At 49.0% G+C, this 24,945-nt stretch overlaps 5 protein-coding genes across 5 annotated transcripts; 2 read left to right on the top strand and 3 right to left on the bottom strand.

The window, feature by feature from the left end:
* Positions 1-133: 133 nt before the first annotated feature.
* IAR55_007196 (uncharacterized protein) lies at positions 134-2,189 on the bottom strand (the record flags this gene model as incomplete). Its single annotated transcript, XM_066950269.1, has 4 exons — positions 134-234; positions 864-920; positions 982-1,978; positions 2,112-2,189. 4 exons carry the CDS (start codon positions 2,187-2,189, stop codon positions 134-136), a joined length of 1,233 nt encoding a protein of 410 aa, XP_066799255.1.
* Positions 2,190-14,990: 12,801 nt separating this feature from the next.
* IAR55_007195 (uncharacterized protein) lies at positions 14,991-16,513 on the bottom strand (the record flags this gene model as incomplete). Its single annotated transcript, XM_066950268.1, has 3 exons — positions 14,991-15,485; positions 15,577-16,135; positions 16,251-16,513. 3 exons carry the CDS (start codon positions 16,511-16,513, stop codon positions 14,991-14,993), a joined length of 1,317 nt encoding a protein of 438 aa, XP_066799254.1.
* Positions 16,514-17,045: 532 nt separating this feature from the next.
* IAR55_007194 (uncharacterized protein) lies at positions 17,046-18,240 on the top strand (the record flags this gene model as incomplete). The annotated part of the gene is made up of 4 exons (XM_066950267.1): positions 17,046-17,434; positions 17,485-17,596; positions 17,706-18,071; positions 18,211-18,240. The coding sequence occupies 4 exons, from the start codon at positions 17,046-17,048 to the stop codon at positions 18,238-18,240; spliced, it is 897 nt and encodes a 298-aa protein (XP_066799253.1).
* A 743-nt stretch (positions 18,241-18,983) lies between these two features.
* On the bottom strand, positions 18,984-20,132 carry IAR55_007193 (uncharacterized protein; the record flags this gene model as incomplete). Its single annotated transcript, XM_066950266.1, has 4 exons — positions 18,984-19,391; positions 19,477-19,533; positions 19,601-19,796; positions 19,879-20,132. 4 exons carry the CDS (start codon positions 20,130-20,132, stop codon positions 18,984-18,986), a joined length of 915 nt encoding a protein of 304 aa, XP_066799252.1.
* A 747-nt stretch (positions 20,133-20,879) lies between these two features.
* Positions 20,880-22,051, top strand: IAR55_007192 (uncharacterized protein; the record flags this gene model as incomplete). Its single annotated transcript, XM_066950265.1, has 2 exons — positions 20,880-21,662; positions 21,806-22,051. 2 exons carry the CDS (start codon positions 20,880-20,882, stop codon positions 22,049-22,051), a joined length of 1,029 nt encoding a protein of 342 aa, XP_066799251.1.
* Positions 22,052-24,945: the final 2,894 nt, after the last annotated feature.

Here is a 24,945-nt window from a genome sequence, read left to right as displayed (position 1 = left end):
TGTCGCAGGCACGTATATCATATCATGTAGTTCGTAGCATCAGAATCTTTCTACTTAAGACTACTTTCGAGCTTATTGGCCCACTGCAATACCTTTGCAACAAGCATTTTCCGCTAGACCGTTGATCGCTTCTTCAGTCCGAGTCATCCAATTCTTCAGAATCACTTGCGTATCTATTATCGAACCTGATCGTGTCAAAGTTCATCCTGCCCCTCTGTTTGCTTTTCTCGGATCCTACGTACTATGATTAGCGGGTGGTACGGATGACCATAGCCTGGCAGGTGTCTGTCAGTATCACTACTTACCTTCAACTTGAGCAGCCATATGATCAAACTCATCCAACATCTTTCGCAGCGCTCTCTCAGCGTGAACAGCGAGGTACTGATCAGATGGAGGGTTTCTCTTATCGTTGTATGGGTCAAGAGCATCTAAGATGGCTCGGCGTCCACCGAAAACGGAATAGGGTAGCTGCAATTGGTGATATGGTAAAGCTCCAGAAACATCATATCGGGGTTAGTCCTGAGGGAAACAGACTGCTTACCATTTCTGCCGCCACATTGCGACGCTGTCTTCGCTTGGCCTGCGAAGTGTTATTATTGTCCTGCTTGCGTCGGTTGGCGATTCTTGCTGTGCTTCGCTTCGATTTCTTCCTCTTAGCTTACGGTTGTGATTAGACATCGTCAGCTTGGAGCGTCCATCGGTATACGTTATCATACTGACCTTTAGCTGGCGCATCACTGTCTGTGGTATCGGGGTCGTGTAATCGGGAGACTCCACGAAGACGCTTCAACTGGCGCTGCTCTGCAATGAGATCATGGCTTGGTCAGTTCGAATCGTTCAACAAAATAGGGATTGTTTTCTACTTGTAGTGTCAAACGCTCTTTCATTGGTATTATCAGGTTCCACAATGCCTTCATCCGCTGCAAGAGTGCAAACAAGTCAGCGGGCGTTGCAAGCAATTGCTAAGTTCGTCCTACTCACAGTCGCCAATTTCACTATCTTCATCGACGAAGGAGGATCCATCATTGCCACTTGAGAGTTCCGGAGAATCGGAAACGTGTTGTTCTTCTTCTCCTCGTTCTGTATCCTGGTGCGAATCATGAGCTCCGTCATCATTTTCCAGATCGCTATCGAAGAACATCAGAGAAGGAGGTTCGGTTTCTTCCAGGTCGTCTCGCCCAGGAGAATCGGTGGTAGTCAGTCCTTCCAACCTGCAAACTTTTGCCTCAGTATCAGAATTGAGCTCAGAGCAGCTCTCGGCACGACGGAGTGTCTCGACCATCCCAGGTGATCCGGGGACTCCGAACGAGGATGAGATCGCTGGCGTTACCACTCGTTGGGCACTGCCCACCGAGATGGTGGACGTCCGTCGATCTGGGACTGGGGGCGTTTTGAAGATTCCGGCACAGCTACGCTGTTGAGGTGCGCTAGAGTGAGTGCTTTTGTCAGGGCTGTTACTTGCCGATGTTGTAGGTGTGGGAAGACCGGTGTCGTTATCTTTCCTAGAGGGTCGATCTGGAACGTTCGCTTGAAGTCGTTTGTGAGTGGCAGCCTGGGTGATCGCATGCATGTTTTCGTTGAGTGCGTTGAGGCGCGGAGATGGTAGAGGTTGCTGATATTTGTCAATCCACTGCATATAGTGTAGGTCAGAGAATATCAGAGGGATGTTGGACCCAGTCTCAAGAATATGAAGCCAATCACTCACCCCAACGTACTGCTTGACGAGCAATCCTTTGCCTTCCTCGTTTGCCACAGCAATACGCCTGGCAAGGCTCCGAACGTGGACTGGCACCTCCGGAGTAGCTTGTGCCGGAGTATGATACATGGCATCGTCTCGTTGGCCTACTCGACATGGAGTTCCATGAGGAGCTGCGATGAACGCATTGGGGCCTGTTCTTCGGGTCGGATGCATGGCCTTTGGGAGACCCTTGAGTCCACCGAATCGTTCGGAGCTCGGCGCACTGGCGATCTGCTTGGCCTATTCGAAGTATCAGCATTGTGTCTGAATACATGTGAGAGTGTATATTTATATGTATGAGTATGAGGCGGTCAAGCATGTGGATGGATCTGCGAGGTGTGGTAGATCATGGTATGTTGGGCAGAAAACTCACGCCGGATGTCTGCCGGGCCAGAGCCTCACTGCCCAATCTGTCGATCATTTCTCTTCCTTGCCGACGGACTGGGACCATCCCAGCCCTATCCTGGCTTCTCGTGGTGGATATGGGAGTCGAGCCGATGTTTGTGACATCGGATAAAGGCTGACGATTGCTGGATGATGCGGACGTTGGGGTAGACTGTCCGTCCATCTCGTACCCAGTCGATATGATAGCGAAGAGGGACGATCTGAGTTGTCGTGAAAGTTGATATGACAGGAATTGGGTTATCAGAGCGGCTGAGGTGAAGGTTCTGGCGAGATACAGGATGTGTATGTAAGAGGTAAGGTATCAAAATGTCATTGAGAGAAAGACGACAATGAACGATTTACCCGTGCAGCAGGGTGGATATGACCGCGTTATTAGGCTCACACTGCATCACATCGATAGGCATGCAGTACGGGGTCACATGACTCCGTCTTGAGCAAGAGATAGCCGCCACATAAAAGAATTGCCGACAATTGATTCCGTCTCCTCGTTATATATGGAGTCTGCCACAACGGCGTATATCGCCGCGATGCCACACTCCGAAAATCCGAAATTCCGGTGCCAAACCTTGAATTGATCCCGAACACCCGTCCACGTCGCACATCTATCTCTCTCTCTCTTGTTTCTTTTCTTTTCTCTTCCCTTCTCATCTTTTCACTTGATACATCATCCATCTTTCAACCAGCACACACACACGTACAGTGATCAACGTCAAACAATGACATCTCCGCGTCCCATTCCTCGCTCATCACCCTGTTCTCCACTACACAATGGCTGAACGACCGAGTCCTTGTCATACCTTTCCTTTAGTCTCATCGGCATTGACCACTCACAAACCCTTGGGTATCACTGCGCGTGCATACCAAGGGGGTCTGTCGCATGATCAGACGATATTGGCCCGACCCCTTGGCGTCTTCAACCATGACTGTTCATGGTTGATAGAATGTTATGGATCTTTCGCTGCGGCGGATCTACAAGGGATAGGTGCGGTTGATAAAGGTCGAAGCTGTCGCCATCCGTGTCGGGAGACAAGGTGAAAGAGCCATCACCAACATACAAAACCACGCACTGGTAAGTTTATCATGTCGAATCATTCCTCTACCTTCTTTCTCACCATCTCGCTCCTTCTCGCCACTATATCCCGGTTTTCTCATCACCCTTTCTTGTTATCCCCCACTTACGCCTGCCTCGGCGTCATCATCCTCGCTGCCAATCGTATCGCTCGTTGTTACCTTCATCCCTCCTCCCCTTCGATTTGATCAGCTCCGTTGCTTTCGTGTCCGTTCGCAAGTCGTGTCTGACCTTTCACCTGATGTCTTCCCTGTACTGTACATCGCTGACTTCGTCCGTTGTTTGTAGTCGTATTCCGACATCGCTCATTGTCGTCGTGACAATTGCTGCTGCTCTATCGAACGGATATTATCGAACGGATATCATGATCTTTGGATCTGATCGGTGGCCTGTCGTGAACACCCAACGTATGTGCTTTTGTTGAATGCTAGTGCGCCCCTCCTTCGTGCTGACCTCTTTTTCCCTGATTTAGGCTGCGACATTCTGTCAACGAGCCTCTTCGTCTGATCCTACATCGCTCGTTTCACAATCGTCAGCTCTTCGCGATGCGAGTCATCACGCACCTGTGAGTATCATTCATTGCAATTCAACTTGCTCTCACTGTAATGCTGTCGAAAAAAACTTACCCCGCTTTTGCCGTCAGCTGCATGCTCAACCCAGCCCTATTCGCAACCCCGCTCGCGATTCCACACAGCGTTGGAACTATATCTTTCGTCAACATCATTCACTGGCTTCATGTTCAAATTCACTCTCTTCTTCGAGTAATACATGCCTTCTCTCCCTTGCATGACCTATCGTCACTTATTCGTTCATTCTATTACCGGTTAGGTCGAATATCACGTTCCGTCACATTTCTGTAGTCGAAAGCATGTGGACAAGCAATGTATGCAGCAATGGAAACTCGTTCATACTGCACTACCCTACATACGTCGCACTCGTCTCTCGTGAATACACTTTACGGCTGATCTTGTTCCAAGCGTTGTCATTATTCTCATTTGCATTTGTCACCCCCGGAGTGATCCTTCATGCCTACGGGGCTATTCGCAATGATGCGCAATGCAGATGGATTGATCCTTCCGCGTCAATGCAGTCGTTGCGATTCAACGGAGATTGTTGTTGTCGACCTGATCTCATTTTCACCTAAACCAATTCCGGTGAATGTCATTTGCGTGCGAACCCTAACGCTAACGATGAGACGTCAAGTTACAGCGTAAACTAGTAGTCTGATGGCTGGAAGATCCAACGTTATCTGCATGCAGGACGACTGACCCGCTGCCCGGACCGGATGTTGAAGCTCTACTACCTTGTCAACACTTCCAAGTCTCGACAATCTCATCTACCCTCGTCAGAACGCTGCAGGAGTATATCTCACACAATGGGCGTGATCTTGACCATCGTTGAGCCGATCTACATGCAGCAAAAAGTCGAGTCGAGTAAGTATTCCTAAGTTACTTCAAGAGTAACGTATGGTGTCTCTCAAACAAGGACCATTGGTGAAAGTCATGGATGGCTCTTGCCTCTATTTACCCTCGGACCAAACCATACATCTTTTCTTTGCCTCTGGAAAGTACACTGCTGGAGAGGCCGTCGGCGGGTCCCAGATCATTGGACCTCGAAGCATCAAATATGAGCTGTTTGCTGCAGGGGTGTAAATCACCAGCTAGTGCTGAAGGGGTCTATGCCTTTTTGATGGTAGGCATTTTCCATCCGAAGTATTGTCGCCTTGATGAGCGATTTTCGTAGCAACGCCATGATGAGGATGTTCCCTTCAGTTACCAAGAGGATGCACTGCTCTTCTTTGCTCTCCTCTCCAAAGCCACCAATAGGTAGACTTGGCGTCAGTTTCTATCAACAGAATTGACCTCTGGTCGCCTCCCTTTCTTGTTCGTGACAGAATTGAGTTTGACCGACATCTACTGACACATCATTCCACCTGATGACACATCTGGCCATCACCCGACACACTTCGTCATCTAATGACCTAACTTTGATAATGACGAATTTATCATTGAGGTGCCCATATCTTGAGAAGCCTTACGATTTTCAAGATGATGACAATCAAAATAGCAGAAAACGTAACCCTGCCGAGTACATACGACGTATTTCCATCGCGCAAATGGTTCAAATGGAATTTCAGTAGCTATCCCATGTCAACCAGCAAGATACCAGCCGTCCAGCTCATTACTTACAAGAAGGATTTATGTAGCTCACGTAACTCAGCGACTACGGGAAGTAAGGAGGCCTGAAGCGATTAGATCTGAAAGCGAAGCGGCAACCTCTTCGCTTTCACAGTTGCAGGCTTGTTCTTTGCGGTGATGCGATCCGAACATGAGGAAGATTCCCGATTCTAGGCATGACACAGGTCTTACAGCCACAGGACCGCGCCTATGACCTCTTACAAGACCAGCGGGATAATAGAGTTTGGATGGGACCGGACTTCAACCCAACGGATAGGATGGTAGAGTAAGATCGACTGCATGACATCGCTCATGTGACAACCAACCTCATTTTATACCGGAGAAAAGACGCATCTAGAGAGCGTGAATCGCCTGATAAGAGGACAGCGCTGAAATTTGAAACCAAGACTCAAATTGTGCAATGCAGTACTCTACCAACACTTATCATTCTTTGTTTTGCAGTTGTAACAAACACTGCCAGCCATGTATTTGTGGCGTTGTTGTTTCGACATGAGGGCTTAGGGGCTGGCTGACATGTGCACTTGTACATGGCAATGCATAATGAGACCAAAAGACTGTGCCAAATTACTTATAAAGTAAATTATGAGGTCATTAGATGCTACAGTGTGTCAGAAGGCGGACAGAAACGTCATTTAGACAATATGGTGGAAACATCGCATAATTGCGGGTTGGTTACATCTTTGGAACACTCTATTCGCTGTATATTTTCGCCAAATCTTGTTGAACCGTTGAGCCTAGTCCTAATGATGCAGATTCTTGGTTTGCAGGCGATAGCTAAAAGTGGTTTTGCCCTTTTCTTCTATGACTATGTTTTTGTGAACACTCAAAATTAATCCACAATTCCTCTCAATCTACTATTGATTTTGGTGTCTTACTCCAAATGAGTTGACTGGCTCTTTGAATCTTCGTCTGGATGAGATGTGCGAAAGGAAAACTAGCTTTAACTAGCAAAAAATGAGAAGTGACAGTCAGGTTCTTTGAGACCAAGACTGAGATGATATCTGATGGTGTGATGAGCTCTCAGTCCGCAAATTGTGCTATCTGTGGGTAGGATGTGTCATTAAATATTTTACTGTTGTGGTATCAGACTCATAAAGCGGGACACAACAACAGCCAGAGACTCATTTTCAGCTCTCAATGCCCGCTCATTGACAGTGTTGAAACCACATCTGCATGCTCACAGAAATAAGAAGAACAGAAAGCAATTTTGCGAATGGCTAAATAACAGTACCGCGGCAGCGTTTTATAAGCGTCGTAGCTGTCAGACAAGCGACTGATCATATGATTCCGATTCCCAAAGGCGGAATGAAGTGTAGAGCCCAGTCCAGTGGTGGAGTCAGTAGTGGTGGAGCTGGGTGAAGTTTCCCCGGTATGCTTACAAGTCTGCTAACCATTGTTCACATTCAGCATAGCTATCAATCGATACATTTGGATTCGTTAGAGTCTGAAATAATTCAAGTGGGAACGATCAGCTCGTTTGCGCTGTTTATAACTGCGTTGACAATGAGACAGATCCAAATGGGGACAAAGAAGCCATCAGCACCAGGCTCACCAATACAGCTCTTGACAGGTTTGATTCTCCCTCAAAAGTTACTGGTCAGTAATTTGTTGCCTGAGGACCCCAGTCACAAATTACCGGAGCTGATCTGTCATCAAGGGACAAAGTATGTCATCTGGAGCCTCAGTGACATACTTTGGGAGAAAAACGCGTCCATTTATAAGAAATGAGTGTACAAAGTCACATCCAGCTCTTGTACGTGGTTGTGAGTGAAAGGTCAAAGGGATCATACGATTTACTGTTGAGAACCTTTGTTACACTCCAGTTGCCAACAACGCTCTACTCGGTCAATCTTTCGAACCCACCGATGTACAATGCTCTATGCCAATCATTGACGTTACGAGTAATCCTACAAGACTATCAATTACTATATTCTACTATATCTCAGATGATCGAGCTTGACGGAATCTTAACAATATCAATGCACTAGGCAAAATGATAAATATGCATTATGGATTCTGCCAGTTGAGATGCAATTATTGAAACCACATTATCTATATGTTGATGGTGATAACCTAGCAGCCTTGTGTCGAAGAACGTAATCGATTTAAGCGGAGTGTATTAAGGATCGTTGGTGTAGCTACATTTGTCAGATATGTGCTTGTCCGTTCAGCAGACAGTACTCTACCATTGCATATTGAAATTTGACTAGGTGGACAATAAACAGCTGAAGCATCCCGACCACGTAGACTGCGGAATCGGCAAATCGATTCACTGTTTCGGGAATGGCGTATATGGTAGTCTGACCAAAATACCCTTCATGCTGGTATACGGTTATTCTGAGGTATATTTCTGTGTCAATTCATAGTTGACCGAGCCCAGAAGAGAAACAACATTGCGTGTCTTGCACTGTTTTGTGAGATGTTCGGCTGCTGTAGATTTATTACTATGTATCCCTAGGTCAGAAAGGCCATAGTAGCAGTAGCAGTGCACAGTGAGACAACCAATCATTGGGCTTGATGAGTCATCAGATAACCTGATGAGACACAATCAATCCTCTTGTGTCAACAAACAGCTGAGTGTGTCATTACAGTTTGAGAACATCTCATCCAGGAATGGAATACTTAGTCTGGTATTGCATCCTGAGAGTTGCGCGTCAAGCGAAGGGCCACGATTCCTTCCGATGACTTGTACATCTCCACTCATCGATGTTCGCGAGTTGTAATGGATTGAGTCAGAAGATTCATCAGGTTGAACATCTGTTGTTGGAAGGTAGCCGGGTGGATGAGTTGAGGAACTTGTGCAAGATGGGGAGGAGTGTCCCTTTCATGGTTGAGGTTGGACCATTGTCAACCGAAGGTGGCAGGATGTCCTCGGTGATTTCCTGATCTGTGCCACTGTCGCCATTGTTAGGAGTTTTACGAGGAGATACTTCGATGTCATGAGAAGTGTCCAAAGCTGGGGCCTGGGACCAAGTTTGAGGCATGTTCAAAGACATCGATGCTGATACTAGGAAGGCTGAACGAGCCAATGGTCGATTCTAGATACTGTCACGGAGCTACACCGACCAACAAAAATATCTGTTGTTCAGCTCACGAGACAAATAAGGAAAAGCCTACTATCATTGATGTGCTCCTGATTTTGGACAAGATACGCGATGTTGGCAAGACTTGGGCTAAGTCGTGTTCTGACCTGAGGGTTCACTCACTGATGGGAACAGCCAAGTACGTGTTGGTTGACGTATCAAGGTTATTCAAGATGATGATATTCAAAGGTACTACGATAGGACAAAAATCTAGAATCGACGGGGAACTCTTTTCTTCTTCTACTGATTGGTCAGATCATGAGAGTATCAAACACCTAGAATGTGGGTGTAGACATTGTATCCGACGTATCTGACCGGTAATCAAATCTGCGCAAGGGCAAATATTCTACAGCTCAAAAATCACGATGTCACTATTTTCATCTCGGGTCGTCTCCGGCGCTGCATCGACTTGAGAATACTACATCGTTGAGCGGGAACCGTACGCGCCTTGCATTTCTGTTGAATTTGGAAACATCATTGAACTGCTGGCATCAAGCTCAGAGCTCACTCGTGGAGGCCCAGTGTTGGATCAAATCGTTAGGCAATGAAGTCGAACTAACCGTTCTGGATCGACCTGTCGCAAGTCATTCTGCAACTGGACTGAGCGTTCGATGAGCGCCTTCGTCGCGCATATGACAGTCGCAGTCTGGACCGCGTTCACTCCATGACGATCGCGGTGGGTTCACAGCACTGTTCGAGTCATTGAGCGGTATATGTTGACAATCCACGGCCAATCCTGTGGCGGGGGTGATATACATGTCGCCGCTGCCTGTTGCTCGGACGTAAGAAGAGTACAGCATTGCCACCAAAAAAGAACAATTCTCACAAAAGAAAGTTGGAAGCTTCGTGCTGAGATTCGCGTGTCACTCGAGTAGACTGTACGCTCAAACGATTGAATGAGGCCGCTTGTTCAGCTCGGTCAAGTGGTGGGCCGGACGCTGTAACTCAATCAATTTGACTGTTTCCAGACCTCACCTCTGTCTTGAACTGTGAAAGGCTGGCCGAGCCGAATGGGAAACGGTACGATCGTCCCTCCCAACAGCTTCGCCTCGTCAAATGCTTCAACAGCGTTAGAATGCCGCGCTGGCGAAGCAGTCATACTCAGCTGTTGCTAATGGCAGTCCAGTCCTGTGTCGGCAGAAAGGTCACAAGACACGACGAACAGTCAACAAGCCACCAAGAACCTATCATCGTCATCCAGTTTTCTTAGGGACATCCTGACTGACGAGACAGCTCAGCAAGTGATATCATATTGGTTTCGGCATGGACTTGCGAGAGATATCGGAGTAACTTTCAAATGTAGTTTCCCGTTGGATCCTGAATTTCCTCGATTCATGTCCTCTAATAATTCGTCGCAGAGAGCTCTCCATCCCTCCAGTTTCAAGCTCTCAGCCTCGAAGGAGGATAGCGTAGAACGGCGCTGGATGGTCCGAACTGAAACCGTTCTCCACTGGACTTGGGGGGAACCCGTCGAGGGCACAGTAGGAACAGCTTCCTGGACAATTTGACCGAGGCACACCTGGCTCCATTACTTTCGATGAATATCGAAAAACAGACGAATGTGACTCGGGCTGCCAGCCCGTTTCTCCCTCTTTCAGTCTCCTCTTCAACCAGTGTCCTGCCATGCTGATTCATTGACCGACCCCGCTGCGAGTGATTTCGATCATGTGGCGGGGCAATTCTTTCACGGTCTCAAGTGGCCTTGGCTTAGAAGATTGTCAATCGTAAAGGCTTCGAAAGCTTCATGGAACCGAGTCCCTGACCAGAAGTTACGGACACCGCTGCTATTATTTCTGTACGACGGGATGAAAGATAAGTGTCTGAGAAAGTGTCTATACCATAAACGAAGACTTGCTAAGCTCAGTACAGTAAGGTCGCGCATCATCTTCATTTCGACTCAGTTGGATTCATTAATCGCTGATGGATTCCGGTATCCTAGCTGTCTGCCATTTTTTTGTGCAAAACCTGATTGTGGTTCAGAGCGTCGCTTTCAACCGACAAGTTACAGCTCAACCACGCTGTTGTGGTCTTGCTTTGATCGTCCCGGTGGATAATGTCCTACAATCTCCTTTTCAGCCAGGTCCAGCATTTAAGTTGCAGCTCAAACATTGGTACCATCCCATACAGTCCGTCACCCTCACTGGCCAAGAAGTGTAATCGGGGGCTAGATTAACTATCTGTGCCAGCTTTAAAAAATCAGCTACTCTTCCGTGAATTTATGCGAAATCAAACCTCAGTACGGGTGTCCTCGAACGGTTGCCAGACCGAGCAAGTCAAAGCACTGCGACCAACCGGGAGGAATCTTCGGGTAGCATGACAGACGCTTTCAGCAGGTACAGTGAAAACAGAACAATTATCGATTTCCAAGATTGGACAAGAGGTAAGTGAGGGTATTGGAGAAGATCCACAAGAAGAGGAGGAAGTTGATGCAGGTCGAGGAGAAGGTGGAGTCACAGACGAGGAGAGTCAACTCTCGGCGATGATCTCTCGTACTGAGCTGCGTTCCGTGTCCTGCCCATCGTCACTGAAGTCCTCACTAATGCATGTCCAGCTGAATCATCTCGTCACGCACACAACAGCCAGATTGTCTTACAGTCACATCAGTTTCTGCTGTATCCATCTGGTGCACCGTACATCTTGATCGTGGAATCCGTGACCGTCTCGAAATCGTGAGTGTTCACGAACCTGATCCCTCAATTAACCCGTGGTCGAGTTCATACAGTGCGTGGCTTGTTGATTTATCTGGAAGACAATTGGTCGCGACTGCGAGCCTCGCGCTGCCAACACTTAGCGAGCCTCGCGTGGTGCTTTGACACCTACGAAAGATTGCCTGTTGCTGTGGAATATGATGTTAGCTTCGGTGTTCTGCGATTCATTCGAAGTAGTTTGACCATCAGTATAACTACGGGTCAGTAACTGTAACAGCCATCTCGCGCGTGAAAACATTTTCGCGAGCCGGGGGCTTCCTGTACGTCGCAAACAAACGCCCTATCGGCCTCATGGGGAACTTTTCAGTTCGTATCGTAGCAGGCACATGTATAGTCAAGATCTACTCGACGAACTTCAATGACTGAAGGTTGCCATCGTAGTCGAGTCGTCGTCGGATTATGTCTGACCTATGTCGTTGGCTGTGCTCTTCCTTTTGAGTTGCACACTAACGGTGACCGTTTCCTGTATCCTGGGCAAGCTCCCTTCCCGGAGGTCATTCCCCTCTCTTTCCATCTCCTCGGTCTCATTTTCTAATTCCTCATCGGCCCCACGTCACTCCGCTCTCTCCTCTGCTATATCTTTCTCTAGGTCCTCTCGCTCCTTCTCGCCTTTCAGCAACTTCATTGGCAGGCTCACGAGGTTCTCAAGCAGGACTGTAAGCGAAAGACTGAAACAAACTCTTCTTGACCGCGTCAGAAGAGCCTTTTGTCGGTGACCGGTACCGTGTTGACAGCAGTTTTCCCAATTTAGGTCAGGACGTTGTGGCCGTTTGTTGTGGCCCTCTTCGCATAGTGGATATCGACACAGGTGACCATGCTCGACCACCGAGGAGGCAAAGTAAACATGCCTGTATCGGCTGCGAGAGCGAAGTGAGATTGATCAACTTTGGCCGGTTGCAGAAATATTTAGCTGGCGAAGAACAGCAATGATGTCTGAAATATCCCAAGAGCACTAGCGGTGAGAGAGGCTCTCTGCTAGCCAATCTGTGTTCCGATCTTGACTTCCCCGCCTCAAAGGTTCTGCGAGAAGTTCCGAGATTGAAATGAAGATCCGTCCCGAAGACATGCAAGTCCACTACTAGTACCCGATGTCCGATGGGCAGGGGGAACAAATTTCAGCCAGAAGCTCGGAAGCCTTGTGATTCCGATACTCGTGTACCTGGATTAGATCGCAAGTGTCAAGAGTGATTCTGAAATATGACTCTTCCTGGCATAATTCCGAACAATCGATGGTCGACCAAGAGGGTGGCGAAACATACCCGCCAAAGGTGCTTTGATAGATGTGTTGACATTGTTGTCAGCTTCGGAAAAGCTTCGAAGAACCAAATTGCAAGAATGTGCCAATTTGACGATCTGGCATGGCTTCTCAATTCTGATTTGGAATTTCCATCTTGGACTGAGAACCGCTCGAACCACCTCGAGGCGGTAGGTTCATCTACTCGTTTCTGCTGACCAGGCCATGTGGTCATTTTGATGACTTTGTTCTTCCGATAAATAGAGTTTGAAGTCTGGCTCGTCGGCGGAGGGGCTGCTGTGAGAAGAGGAGGGGGAGGCGGCCCGGACATGGTCACTTTGGTTCCTGTCTAGTGTACGCGGGATGGTCGGAAATTGGCGGATACAGACTTCTCGTCCTAACATGTGTATCATAGTGTCGCCTTGCGGCTGTCGCGCAAAGAAGCTTAGGATCGACAGGTCTGAATCAAGGTCTGCCTGAACACTTCATTTGCAGGCTGCGAGGGTAAATCGGTCCATTGACAGGGCAAACTCGATTGAGGACAGCAAGCAGCGGATCGACTAGGTTGTGCCAATGCATTTTGCCGCGATAATGACAGAAGTGACATCGAGGGCAGGCTGACATCAGTTCAGTAGAGCCGGTCAAGAAGACCGACACAGAGCAAAACGAAAGGGCACTGTGAATCAAGTGCCATTTTGGAGTTACGAATGTCCACATAGCCTTGTCGTTTGAAATTCCTGGTTGACAGGTTGTCGGAACAGTTCGTTCTCGTCGTATGATGAGGGCTGACAGGGTGAAGAGTGATCTCTGATAATTCTTGAACTGGTCGTGATATCGGTAAACACGGACCAGCTTTAGGTGACTGGACAGCCATCAATATAGGCAAGATTAATGTGAGGGATATCCGGGATCGGATCCGGATGAGTTTGACTGAGACGAGATATAGATGGGTCTGAATGAGAGTCATGAGTTTGCGCAATGCGTCGGAAAAGGAGCAGCTCCTGTTTAGTAACGGTCAGCATTTTGTTACATGTGGATATCGAAAGTACACCGATTAGCAAACATCGACACTAAGCCAGATTTGGCTTACCGAATGATCGTGCCACCACGCTTGCTCACCCTTGCATACGAATCGGTGGATAGGGCGTTGGGCGATGATAGGACATGTCCGATAATCAAGACAACGAGGTCATGCTTTTCGAAGGTTGTTCCTTTGTGGTCTCTCCGAACTTCAGTCAGCGCGTATGTCAGCTGATGCTCGGCTGCGGACCAAGAGGGTTCAAGGCTCACATTTTCCAAGTCTCAAAGATTAATCGCAGTGATGTCTGACGGAATGTGGAATCTGGCGGATCACCGATGATTGAGAAGGGCGCGGTCATCTGATCTCTTCTCGAAGATCGATTCGTTGTCGAGATGGTCATGATCGTATCTTCCTTTGTGATCTGCGTCCGATCACCTATAACTGGGTAAGCAAGTAAGCGCAGGCCATCTGCGCCGGTTCGTATACTGATCATCGTGAAAGGAGTCGCGTCGGACTGTGTGTGAGTTTTGAGGTTGGAAGGGAACTGCTCAACCTACATGAATGTACATCGTATTATGTTTGATCCCCCATGTGATCTCTGGTACGGAGGAGCCAAAACCTCCTTGTCGCCTATGGGGGTTGTTTGGTCTAGCGGATTTCGAGGCATGCCCATGAATCGAGAGACAAGCCACCCGCAGGTACGATGAGGTAGGTCGTAAGCTAGTAGACAGAACAGTGATGACCAGAGAGGAGCATGCATATATCCGTCGACAAGAAGGATGAAAGTACGAGAATCAGTTCAATTCGCCAGTAGGCACGCATTGTCTGGGAAGATGAGAAAGCGAATACAACGGGTGGCGATAACAAATTCAGGGTTATTTTCATGGTATTTATCCGGGTGTGACGCGCGTGAGGTCAATACAAATCTCGCTCCGCACATACAAGGTTTGGAGCCGCACATAAGAAATGGGCAAGTGTCCTTCACCAATCTAGTACCGTAATAACATCGCTCCGCATACCGACTGACCTTACACGCGAGTAATTATATTTCATCTTCCCGACGCGGGTCAAGCTATTGAGTCTCGTTCCGCATAATAGAGATTCGGGCCCGCACCTAATCTCGTCGGCCCGCATAATCCAAGCCATCGAAAATAACTAAGAGTCGTTCATGTTAATTTTCACCAACTCAAGCTTGGTACGTTTTCAACTTTCTTACTACATGGCTTTTGCACCAGCGTCATCCAACGCCGACAACTAAGTGATGACGATTCTGAAACCCGATCCTGTCGCTTGGAAAAGTGGTACATGCATGGGGTGAACACTCACCGAAGACCGCTTCCAGTCCTACGACGGGGATTATAGCTCAGTCTTAAGACGGCAATTTGACCTCCGTCCTAGACCTTTGGAGGCGTAAGAAGGCTAGGTACAGACCCACAAGGATAGGCAGGTACAACATCGTTAAACATGATCTCTCAACGACTTTCGGACGACGTCTTTAGCTTTGAACAACAAATTGCGGGTGGAGATATGGGGTTTAAGTTCCCTGCTTGACTTCCTCACACCTCCTATGCCCGCGCTGACATCTCACGCAACAACGCTTGACTTTTCCTCTTCTAATACCAACAACCATCTCGCATGAGATAGCTCTCAAATTTTGACACCTCTTGCACATCTTTGAACCCTTCAGTACAACAGTCTCTTCTTCATCGCCTCCCTCACTCCTTTGCGCATCATTGTCGGCAAGTTTCTCCTTGGAATCTATTGTTCCCCTCTTTTCATTCTCTCCTGTCCTCACGTCCAAAGTTGATGAGGCTTCGAGACTCCTGCTGTTGCTGGGTATTTCGAGCTCGCTAAATTCTGCTGTGATCTCAGGTTGTACTCTGAAGCCGTCCAGAAGAACTGGATCGATGAGAATGGGTGAAGAAGGGTGAGCGGCGGAGATGGTTTCGCAAACTTTGTTCGGTGGAGGAGGAGCGAAGGCATCGATTGCTTGAGAGGTATGAAATGAGGGAGACGTCACCTCGGGTGTCTGAGGGCATACGACCGAGGTGTCAGCCACTCAAAGTATATGTCAACATTGAATGCCAGGATGGTTGCCAGGCTCGAGTGATCGGACTCACGGTAATGTGCTGGGATGACCGAATCCTCCGCTCCGAATGATACTCGACCAGACTCTGAGCTTGCTTTGATACCTGCAATTGTTCCTGTTCTTGTCTACCCTCCCGACTAAGTTCGTGGGTCTCGTGAAGCGGGGTCAAAGGTGAATCGTCGACCTCAGATGAAGTCGGTAGACTTGAGAATGGATACCGCGAAGATTCACGCAAGAAGATCGGCACGTCAGAAGAAGCCAAGGGTTGAGATGAGCTGTCCCTCTCTATATGTGCGATGGTCGGGAATGAAGTGTGAGCCTCGTAGATCGGAAAGTTGTCTGCAGGTAAAGGGGATGGGCTTCGACCATTCTTGGATCGTGAAGGATAAGTGGTGTGACCGTCGAATGTACTTTCTACATCGAGGCCGTGCATGGAACGTAGTCTTGCTGTCAGTTCGAGTATCTTTTCGGGAGTACATATTTGTCCTCTTCCGACGACAAAAGCAGACAGCTTCTCAGCGGTTCGATTGTTGTTGGAGGGCGTGTCGATGGACCATATGTTATTAGGAATCGAGACGTATGGTGCATTCCTGAGAGGCAGAGACTTGTCAGCCTTTGATCATACCAATCTTCAACAAATGTGGGATCCTTCAAACTCTTTGAGAGATGACAAGGGACGGGCGGCATTGTACCACCGCTACCCACTCTACTGTGTGTCTCGACCAGACTCCGATCCACAACGACCAGCTCTCAGGTATGAAATCGGATTGCGTACTCGACGAAGCGGGTATGAGACCAGTATTGGCCTGCCGGACATACAGAGACTTGAGCCAGAAGATCACATTGTCTGGATGTGTAGGGGGCAGATCCTTCCGATATCCGATCTGGTTAACAGTGTGAATCAACAGTTGACTGGGAAGATCTTCGATATCCGGAGGTGGCGGCAAATGCAAAGTGGGAGTTGTCATTGTGACATTTGTGTGAGTGACAATCTGGTGTGGTTGCCGATGCTATCGCTGTTTGATACCGCGATTGCTGCAGAATTCGCTTACTGAGGAGGGAACGAGAAAAAGAGAAAGAAGAAGGAGAGAGAATGATACTCTGTGATTTTCCATCATTGAGATTACAGGCTCCACGTCATCACTTTCTCAGCCAGGGTTGTGCATGAGGTGGCAATAATCACGGTATAGATGATGGCTGATAAGGCCTTGTCTCACGCAAACGGACGAGTAAGATGCATGCATGCATTAGCATGGATTATCCATCTCTGCTGACCCTCTCTCATCCCTCGCAGTCACTTGTCGACACCGTGACCCACTGGTACAATGCATGCGGTTAGCAACCAAGAGTCTTCGGGGTGTCATGAAAGCCACTGCCCCACTTGAAACGGGATCTATTTGTCAGAGTCTAAAGTCCATCTTAACTCGACAAACATCAACATTCGTTTTCTCGCTTGTATATTGGCAGATATCCTTCTATCAATACACAGCACAGATCGTCATGCCTTGCACATCCGATCACACCGTACGAACCTCCGCCAGGCCCAGATCTAGGGCAGTCTCACGAGCTTCCTCTTCCTCTTCTCCACTAAATGCACATCGGTTGACTCGAGACCAGCATGGAAGTGATCTCGATTCAGACGGCGGAACCATCAACACAGAAGACATCGAATTCGAGCTGAGAGCGATGCAGCTGGAGGAGGCAGGATCTGAGGAGTATGACGAGGAGGAGGAAAATGAGGAGGACAAAAAGGCGGATGAGCGCCAAGACGGACGCAGATCGTGGAGGAGTCAAGCTGTCTCGGAATGGCTCAATGATGATGCAGCGAGTGTTTGTGAAGCTGAGGGGAGTCGTCGTTGGAGGAAAGATAATGTAAGAAGACCGACAAGGTGTGTCAACTCTCTAAACCCAAAGAAACACACAGGCTGACGCTTTGCAGTGCTCAACCTCACGAACATACCACGGTTACCGGTGCAACTCGCTATCTTCCTCTCCGTCGCGGACAAAGCATTCTCGACACAGCTCAAACGAAGGCCAAGCGTAAACATTTGGTGTGTGGACCCCCTTGCACCCCCGGAGCTGTTCTTCCTGGTGCTCGCGTCCCTTACGGTGCTCTGTCCATGTGTATGCTGACAGACTCTACACTCATAAAACGCTCAGCTTAATCTCGGCAATTCCCGACACGACCTACTCCAAATGCCCAACGAGGACGCTTGTGAGACCTGCTTCCGTCATGGATATCAGTGTCTTATGCGAAAGGATGGAAGTAGAACCAGATGCGAGGGATGTGGGAAGAACTCTTGTCGACCACGTCTTCATGGTGAGAATGGTGTGTTCGGAATGACCCTTCTCGCCCAGATAGAACATAGAATGTTGCTGCTTGGAGAACGCACCAAGGATGGTGAGATCAGTACTGTACTCAAGAGGCTAGCGGAGCAGCTAGCACAAGCTAGGAGTCTATTGGGCGGATCCAACCATCAGGTATCAGAAGAAGAAGCGGAAGGTGCTTTGTCTCCCGAGCAGTATGTACGTTGACAGTAGATCAATCATCAGACTATGTACCATGTTTTGCAAGCATTTTGAGCTTCTTTAATCCGCTGTGATTCTTAAGCCGGGAGCGAAGGTCGTTATTCAAGCTGCACTTTCAAAGCTGTTTTGCAGATAGGCTCACAAGAAGGCTACATACGAGAACTAGCACAAGGGACCTTCACTATACCGTAACTGAAACGAAATATCGCTAACGCCTTTTGTCTATGTTCTGTGCTATCTTCAACCAGCTACGTAGATCGCTATCTATCTGTTTGACCTTGCTGTGATCCTCCCGATCTAGCTCGACTTTCTGGAGCACTTTCCCCAAGTCTTCGATAACATCACTGATGCCTGACCAGGCCATATCCAAGCATCCCGTCTGCCCCTTTTGCTGACCTCTGTCCTCAATTAAACCCAACGACTCTTTCACCGTCGTCGGAGTCACAGTACTTGACTCGCACCTGATTTTGAGGGCTCTACAGCGACCACAGCATGAAGAGACACGGTCTTTCACACGACGGTAAGTGGTATCGCAGGTCTTGCGTTCATCGTGGCGACAGCGGTCGCATCTCTGCTCGCCGGTGAAGTTTAAGGTAACGGATGTGATTTTTTTCGCTGTCCGTCTCGCCTTGCCCCTGACTGGTAGCGGTGGTGTTTGTCGAGACGTAGCATGCGAAAGCGGCAAAGGTAGTGAAGACAACTCCAAGAGATGCACCGATGACGAGGAATCGATTGACTGATCGAGATGAGATATATCGGTTGGAAGCACGGCGACGTCAAGCTCCAAGCTGGACGCATGCATCGAGGGCAAGGATCGCTGCAAGGATGAGTACGGTAATATGAGTAAGCAACGTGTTCCTTGCGGGCTTTAATTGTGGCGTTCATTGCGATAAAAATGGGCATGTCATCCTACTCACCCTGCTCATACTGCAATCTTCCATTATCCCGAGGTGTGCCCAGGCCGATGATGAGATGGCCTTGAGGATTATTAGTCAGTACATAAGAGAAACGAAGAGATACAGCCATTGCGCGCACCCGTGGAGAAGGAGAAATGTGGTCGTTCACGTTTGGACCGTACTGTGAAGGAAATTGCGCATGCTCCTCTTGTTTCCGCACCTTCTCAGGACTGTCAATCTCCGGCGTCGGAGAAGGTAGACCGAAAGTCGTGACGGATGTCATTTGGTCTCGAAATCCTCGAGAGGGGGAGTTAGGAGTTGGTGGACGATTTGGGCAGTCGGAGCTTGTACCCGCGATATTGACATCCGCGACATCTGAGGAACTCATTTTCGTGGAATCGGACGCGTCGTGTAGATGATTCTGAGGCAAGGGGTCAGATATGGACCTTTTCTAAGTAGAAAAGAGGAGGCAACATGTAGCATGACAGGCGCAGATCTTGGCTTACCGGTTGGGCTGCAGGTATCGGAGGGAAAGGGGCAGGTTGTGAGGTGAGTTCATTGATCTAACCGGAGCAATGAGTTAGCGGACATGCGCAAGTGATCGCTCAGTGACCCCTGGAGAACACTTACAGTCAGATCACTCCGAGTCCAATCACATTCATATCTTGAGGACACCTGTAGCGTAGCAGCGAGAAGGCATGTGACATCGATGGGACAGCCTCTCGCTGTGAGAAATAGCGCCAAGGCTTTGGCCTTGATGATACTCTCATCGGAACTAAGACCCCACCAGGCGTATGGGAGAGAGACATCGAAGCCATCAGACGATCTGTTCTCAGTCAAGCTCATCATCAGAGATTCATCGACACGGCTAGACTGAGTACCGCAGATCTGAGATGAGATTGACTTACAACTGACCGCTGGGCCATACACCGTACCAAACGCCAGTCCCTTCGCCAAAGAGGCCGTCATCGACGTTGATTCTAGATCTCCTGACAACAAGTGATCTGGTCCACCTGTCGACATTAACAGGCGAGTATGGTGGAAGATTCGAGTCGGCCAAGCGACTCGGCTCCAGATTCAACTTGACGTTGAGAAGGTCCGATGTGACGAGACTTTGAGGAAGTGCTGGAGGGTCGGGCAGAGGCTGACGAGCAGAGAACATCGCTACAGCTGATCAGATTGCGGAGATGGAGGAGTCATCACAAGGAGTGATCGAAAACTGAATGTATACCGAAAAGTGATATCGGATGTAGGTTGAAGAACGAGAGAAAGTGAGTGAGTAATTGAGTGAGCGAGCGAGCGAGCGGAGCGGGACGAAGATGTTGACATTTGGAGATGGTTCCGCCGACAACAAGCGGGTCCCACTGATAGTATCATGACGTGTCAATACTGTTCCCCACGCGCCGACCATTTCGCACCGCACGTCGTCCGGTGTCAAATCGCGTGGTTGAGGTGAACAACATCAAAGGATTCTGCGAACTACAACTTCTTTATTCTTTCACTTCTACCACTGCCGACATTACTCTTTCACTTGCCATGTTTTGCAACCTCTCACTTCGAGAACGATGACTCAGAGACGTGTGAAGAGGTCATACAATCAGCTGTGTGCTGACGCGACGGATGACCCAGTCAAGGTGAGTGAATTCAGCGTCTCACTAATACCTTCACCCCAGACAAAACATGATTTTCTTTCCTTGCCATGCAACATACCCGATGCTGTGACATCTTGCACAGGAGCGATATACCGAGGGTAGTGAGAGCTAATTTCTGTCTTCTCGCCATCTCGATCCCGCAGTTGAGGTCGATCATTGACGACCAGCAAGATGACATCAACAGTCTCGAGGCCGAACTCCGAATAAGTCGATCTCAGTGCGATGTACTGATCAAGATCAACTCCCAGCTCACCAGCATGTGTGCTTCGTCCAGGAGAACAACTGGCGACCTGTCGGACTCGCTTCAAAAAGTCATCGCATCGACTGAAAAGGAAAGTTCGCGTTGGCAGGAAGCGTGGGCGGCGTTTCAGCAATCGATTGCCAAGGTTATCAAAGATTCCGACCTCCGAAGCAGGATCACATTGACAGCCCCTCTTGTTAATTCCAATCTCAAGGAGGCTGAGCTGCTGGAAGACCTCGATAAGATCGTTCAACGTGAGCCGGCTGTCACTTCGCTTCTTCTTGGCACTACTCTTTCTTTCGAGTCCTCGGTCAAGCAACTGGTCACTTGTACAACCAACACGATCACGGTCCTCCTCATCCCAACCCTTCTCCGATTCCTTTCTTTCTCTCTGCAAGTTCATAAGTCAGCAGCCAACATCGTGATCATCCCTTCCGCCGATATCATATTCATACCTCCTCCTACCCCGAGCTCAGCAGTCCCGCAGACGCTGTCCTCCGACCTGTGGACATCAGAGGATTCCAGTGCGCTTGCAGAATCATGGCAAACAGTGGAGGGATGGAGTACAAAGGGCACTGAAGGTGACATGGATATGGGAATTGGCGTATTGAGGATATGGCGAAGGGCGGTGTTCTATGTGGTCTTCCCGAAGCTTGTCACGGTTCAGATTTGGGACTCGGAGCAGGTGTGGGACCTCGATCTGATGAAGACAGTCTTCGCCACTGCATTGGCCTCTTCCTCGCCTGTTCTGACCGGTGCTACGATACCGGAGTGGACGTATCAAAGCATGAAGTTTCCGGTGAGCTTGAATTTTCGACGTCCTCTGGTAGCCCATCAGTCTCTGCCACTTGTCTTGAACCCACATCGCTCTCTACGTGTCCGTACTGACTTATGTCTTCTCATTGTCGCTGAGTCGATACTGATGTATACCATACGGCGTAGGGCGTCTCGCGTGATCACTACACTTCCCTGGTCATCATATGGCTCTTGCACTCCCTCGTTGCTCGCCTCTCAGCGCATTCTGTCTTGACGCCTGAGTCGATCGCTCCCGTCATTCCCACTCACATCAAGAAACCTGATATCGGTTGCGCTATCGCCAAAGCTTATGCTAAGGAGATCCTCAGCCAAGCGAGGTATTACGACGAGATCGCACATTACATAGGTCAGGCTGAAGAAAAGGTTCCATGATATTGTTGTTCATGACCGTGGCGTGATGTGCGTGTCTCAATGCAGCGATCGCGGTAGGCGGCCTCTCATCAGACTGCGCGAGGTGCTCTCGTCGTACGATCATTCTAGCTGCTCTCCACGTCTGTTTTCGATTACCGAGCACCAATACTTGCGCAGATTTAGAGACATCCCCTGGACTTTTGGTATCATAGAACGCCGTATGGTTGATGACATGGAAGGACGTACATGCACATCGTATAATAAGCGGATACAAGCTGGATCTGCCACTTCGGGAATACCTCGCCACTGGTACACAGTGAGAGCGCTCTATATTTCACACCGTACAGCTTATTGTGACTGTCCACCCTCCTGAGACCGCCAAATAAGCCCTGTCGCCAGTACCCGTTGTACATCGATATCTTTTGTAGCGTAATATCCGAGGGCCAAAGGGCATCTGGTACCTCAAGGCGGAATCTTTATAGCCGTCTTAAGACGGAGATCTATCCTCCGCCTTGAGACATTGGGGACGCAGATTACTTCGAGGAATCTGCACATCATCGACATCGGTGTGTGAGTACACTTAAGAAGACGGAAATATCATCCTGCCTGACCCATCGAACACTCGGCATCGCTTTTCAAGGACGACAGCAAGCCTTGGCAGACCGGGGACTGAACGTTGATTGTGGTGATAGCGAAGAGAGAGAGAAGCTGAGCGAGAAACTCAAGGGTGTGCTGTCTTCTGCATACGAACAAGAAAGTGATACTCGAAACACAGCTGAGACAGAACCATCTATGGAGTCGCATCGAGTTCAACAAGCTTTCGATAAGTGTTGTGCGAACTGGACGATCAAGACCTCCTAACGCGCGGAAATATGCATACACAGGCCGCGGTATGCTTTTTCTCTTGATGTCTTCATGGATGTCATCCCACACGATAATCAGTCTTGCTTGGCATCTGAATATGATCAGAGCCTAGCCATCACATGCGTTGTTCGTCAATCGAAGATGCGAAAGACGTACAGTCTCAATGATCTTTTTGAGTTTGCGGAAGTGGCGTCGTAACATATCTCGCCTACAAAGATTCACTCGCTTTCCTGGGTTATACAGGTCTGCCCATTTGGGGGATTTGACTTTGAGCGATTTCTCAGACTGATGACCGGTACCATTAGAAAGCTCTGTGTCTAACCCACGCCCGCTCGGGACAATGGGGTTGTGCCAGGACATGGTAGTCGCGAGAATTTGACCACAGGCGATTAGAATGAGGGGGAAGCAGGGGGATCACCCAGTAAATACGGTATATATTAGCGTCAAGAGGGGTACATTGTCTCAATTGCATGCATATTGTGTTGAGAAAGGGACATCACCATAGACATTGACCCACTAAGCCGTGGAGCCTCCCTCCTCAGTGACTGAGAATTGAATTCGGAATTGAGGGTCGACCATGTCATTTGACGATGGAAACCGACTCTGCAGCACATCATTGCCTCATACACCTCCTCTTCCTCCTTCCAAAAATTGAGGAAAGCGGGGGTAGTGAGATGATGCAGTCTCTGTCAATCAGTACTTGAGAGACGCCGGTGATGGCGTGGGCAGGACTTATGGGGCATCGCTCCTCTCTCCCTTTCTGAAAAATGAGGAAAGGGGGGCTAGTGAGATGATGGTGGTGACAGCGTGGGTAGGTACTATGAGATATCGTACCTCTCTCCCCTTCCGAAAAATGAGGAAAGGGGGGGTAGTGAGATGATGGTGGTGACAGCGTGGGTAGGTACTATGAGATATCGTACCTCTCTCCCTTTCCGAAAAATGAGGAAAGCGGGGGTGATGAGATGATACAGTATCCGTCAATCCGTCCATGACAGACGCTGGTGACGGCGTGTGTAGGTACTATGAGATATCGCTCCTATATATCTCCCGAGCGGAACCCAGGCCTGGGTTCCAGGGAAAAAATCTTTTTATTTTTCGAAAATTACCGGTCATGGTAATAATTGGCCAAAATAGGCCTTGCAACTTTTGGAACCCACGATTTCGCCTTGGAACCCACGATTTTTGAATCTTGTTTTCATGTAAATCGATTTCTCTCGACGTTACATGTATGCATAAGCTATTCTGTTCTGAGCACTTTGTACTCATGCAGCCCATCCACCATATACCTTTTTCACGACCTCGAAATGTTGATTCTTGACTGCCCACGGCCATTTGAAGATTTTTCGCAGTTTCGTCGCCTTCCAGTGTTTGTCGTAAAAGTCGACCATCTTCCAGTGTCAATAACTCTACACCGTCTTCGGGTCGTCTCATGTCAGTCCGTCATGTAGGTCTCGGGGCCTTGCCCTTTCGAACAGTGCTTGTTGCGCACGAATCCCTCAGACCGTTCTGATTTTAGTGCCCTGTCGGTAGGGGTTAGGGGTTAGGGGTTAGGGGTTAGGGGTTAGGGGTTAGGGGTTAGGGGTTAGGGGTTAGGGGGTTAGGGGTTAGGGGTTAGGGGTTAGGGGTTAGGGGTTAGGGGGTTAGGGGTTAGGGGTTAGGGGTTAGGGGTTAGGGGTTAGGGGTTAGGGGTTAGGGGTTAGGGGTTAGGGGTTAGGGGTTAGGGGTTAGGGGTTAGGGGGTTAGGGGTTAGGGGTTAGGGGTTAGGGGTTAGGGGTTAGGGGTTAGGGGTTAGGGGTTAGGGGTTAGGGGTTAGGGGTTAGGGGGTTAGGGGTTAGGGGTTAGGGGTTAGGGGTTAGGGGTTAGGGGTTAGGGGTTAGGGGTTAGGGGTTAGGGGTTAGGGGTTAGGGGTTAGGGGTTAGGGGTTAGGGGTTAGGGGTTAGGGGTTAGGGGTTAGGGGTTAGGGGTTAGGGGTTAGGGGTTAGGGGTTAGGGGGTTAGGGGTTAGGGGGTTAGGGGTTAGGGTTAGGGGGTTAGGGTTAGGGGTTAGGGGGT

Source organism: Kwoniella newhampshirensis, chromosome 15, assembly GCF_039105145.1.
Source record: "Kwoniella newhampshirensis strain CBS 13917 chromosome 15, whole genome shotgun sequence".
Taxonomy (NCBI): domain Eukaryota; kingdom Fungi; phylum Basidiomycota; class Tremellomycetes; order Tremellales; family Cryptococcaceae; genus Kwoniella; species Kwoniella newhampshirensis.
This window is presented reverse-complemented; position numbering and strand designations above follow the sequence as displayed.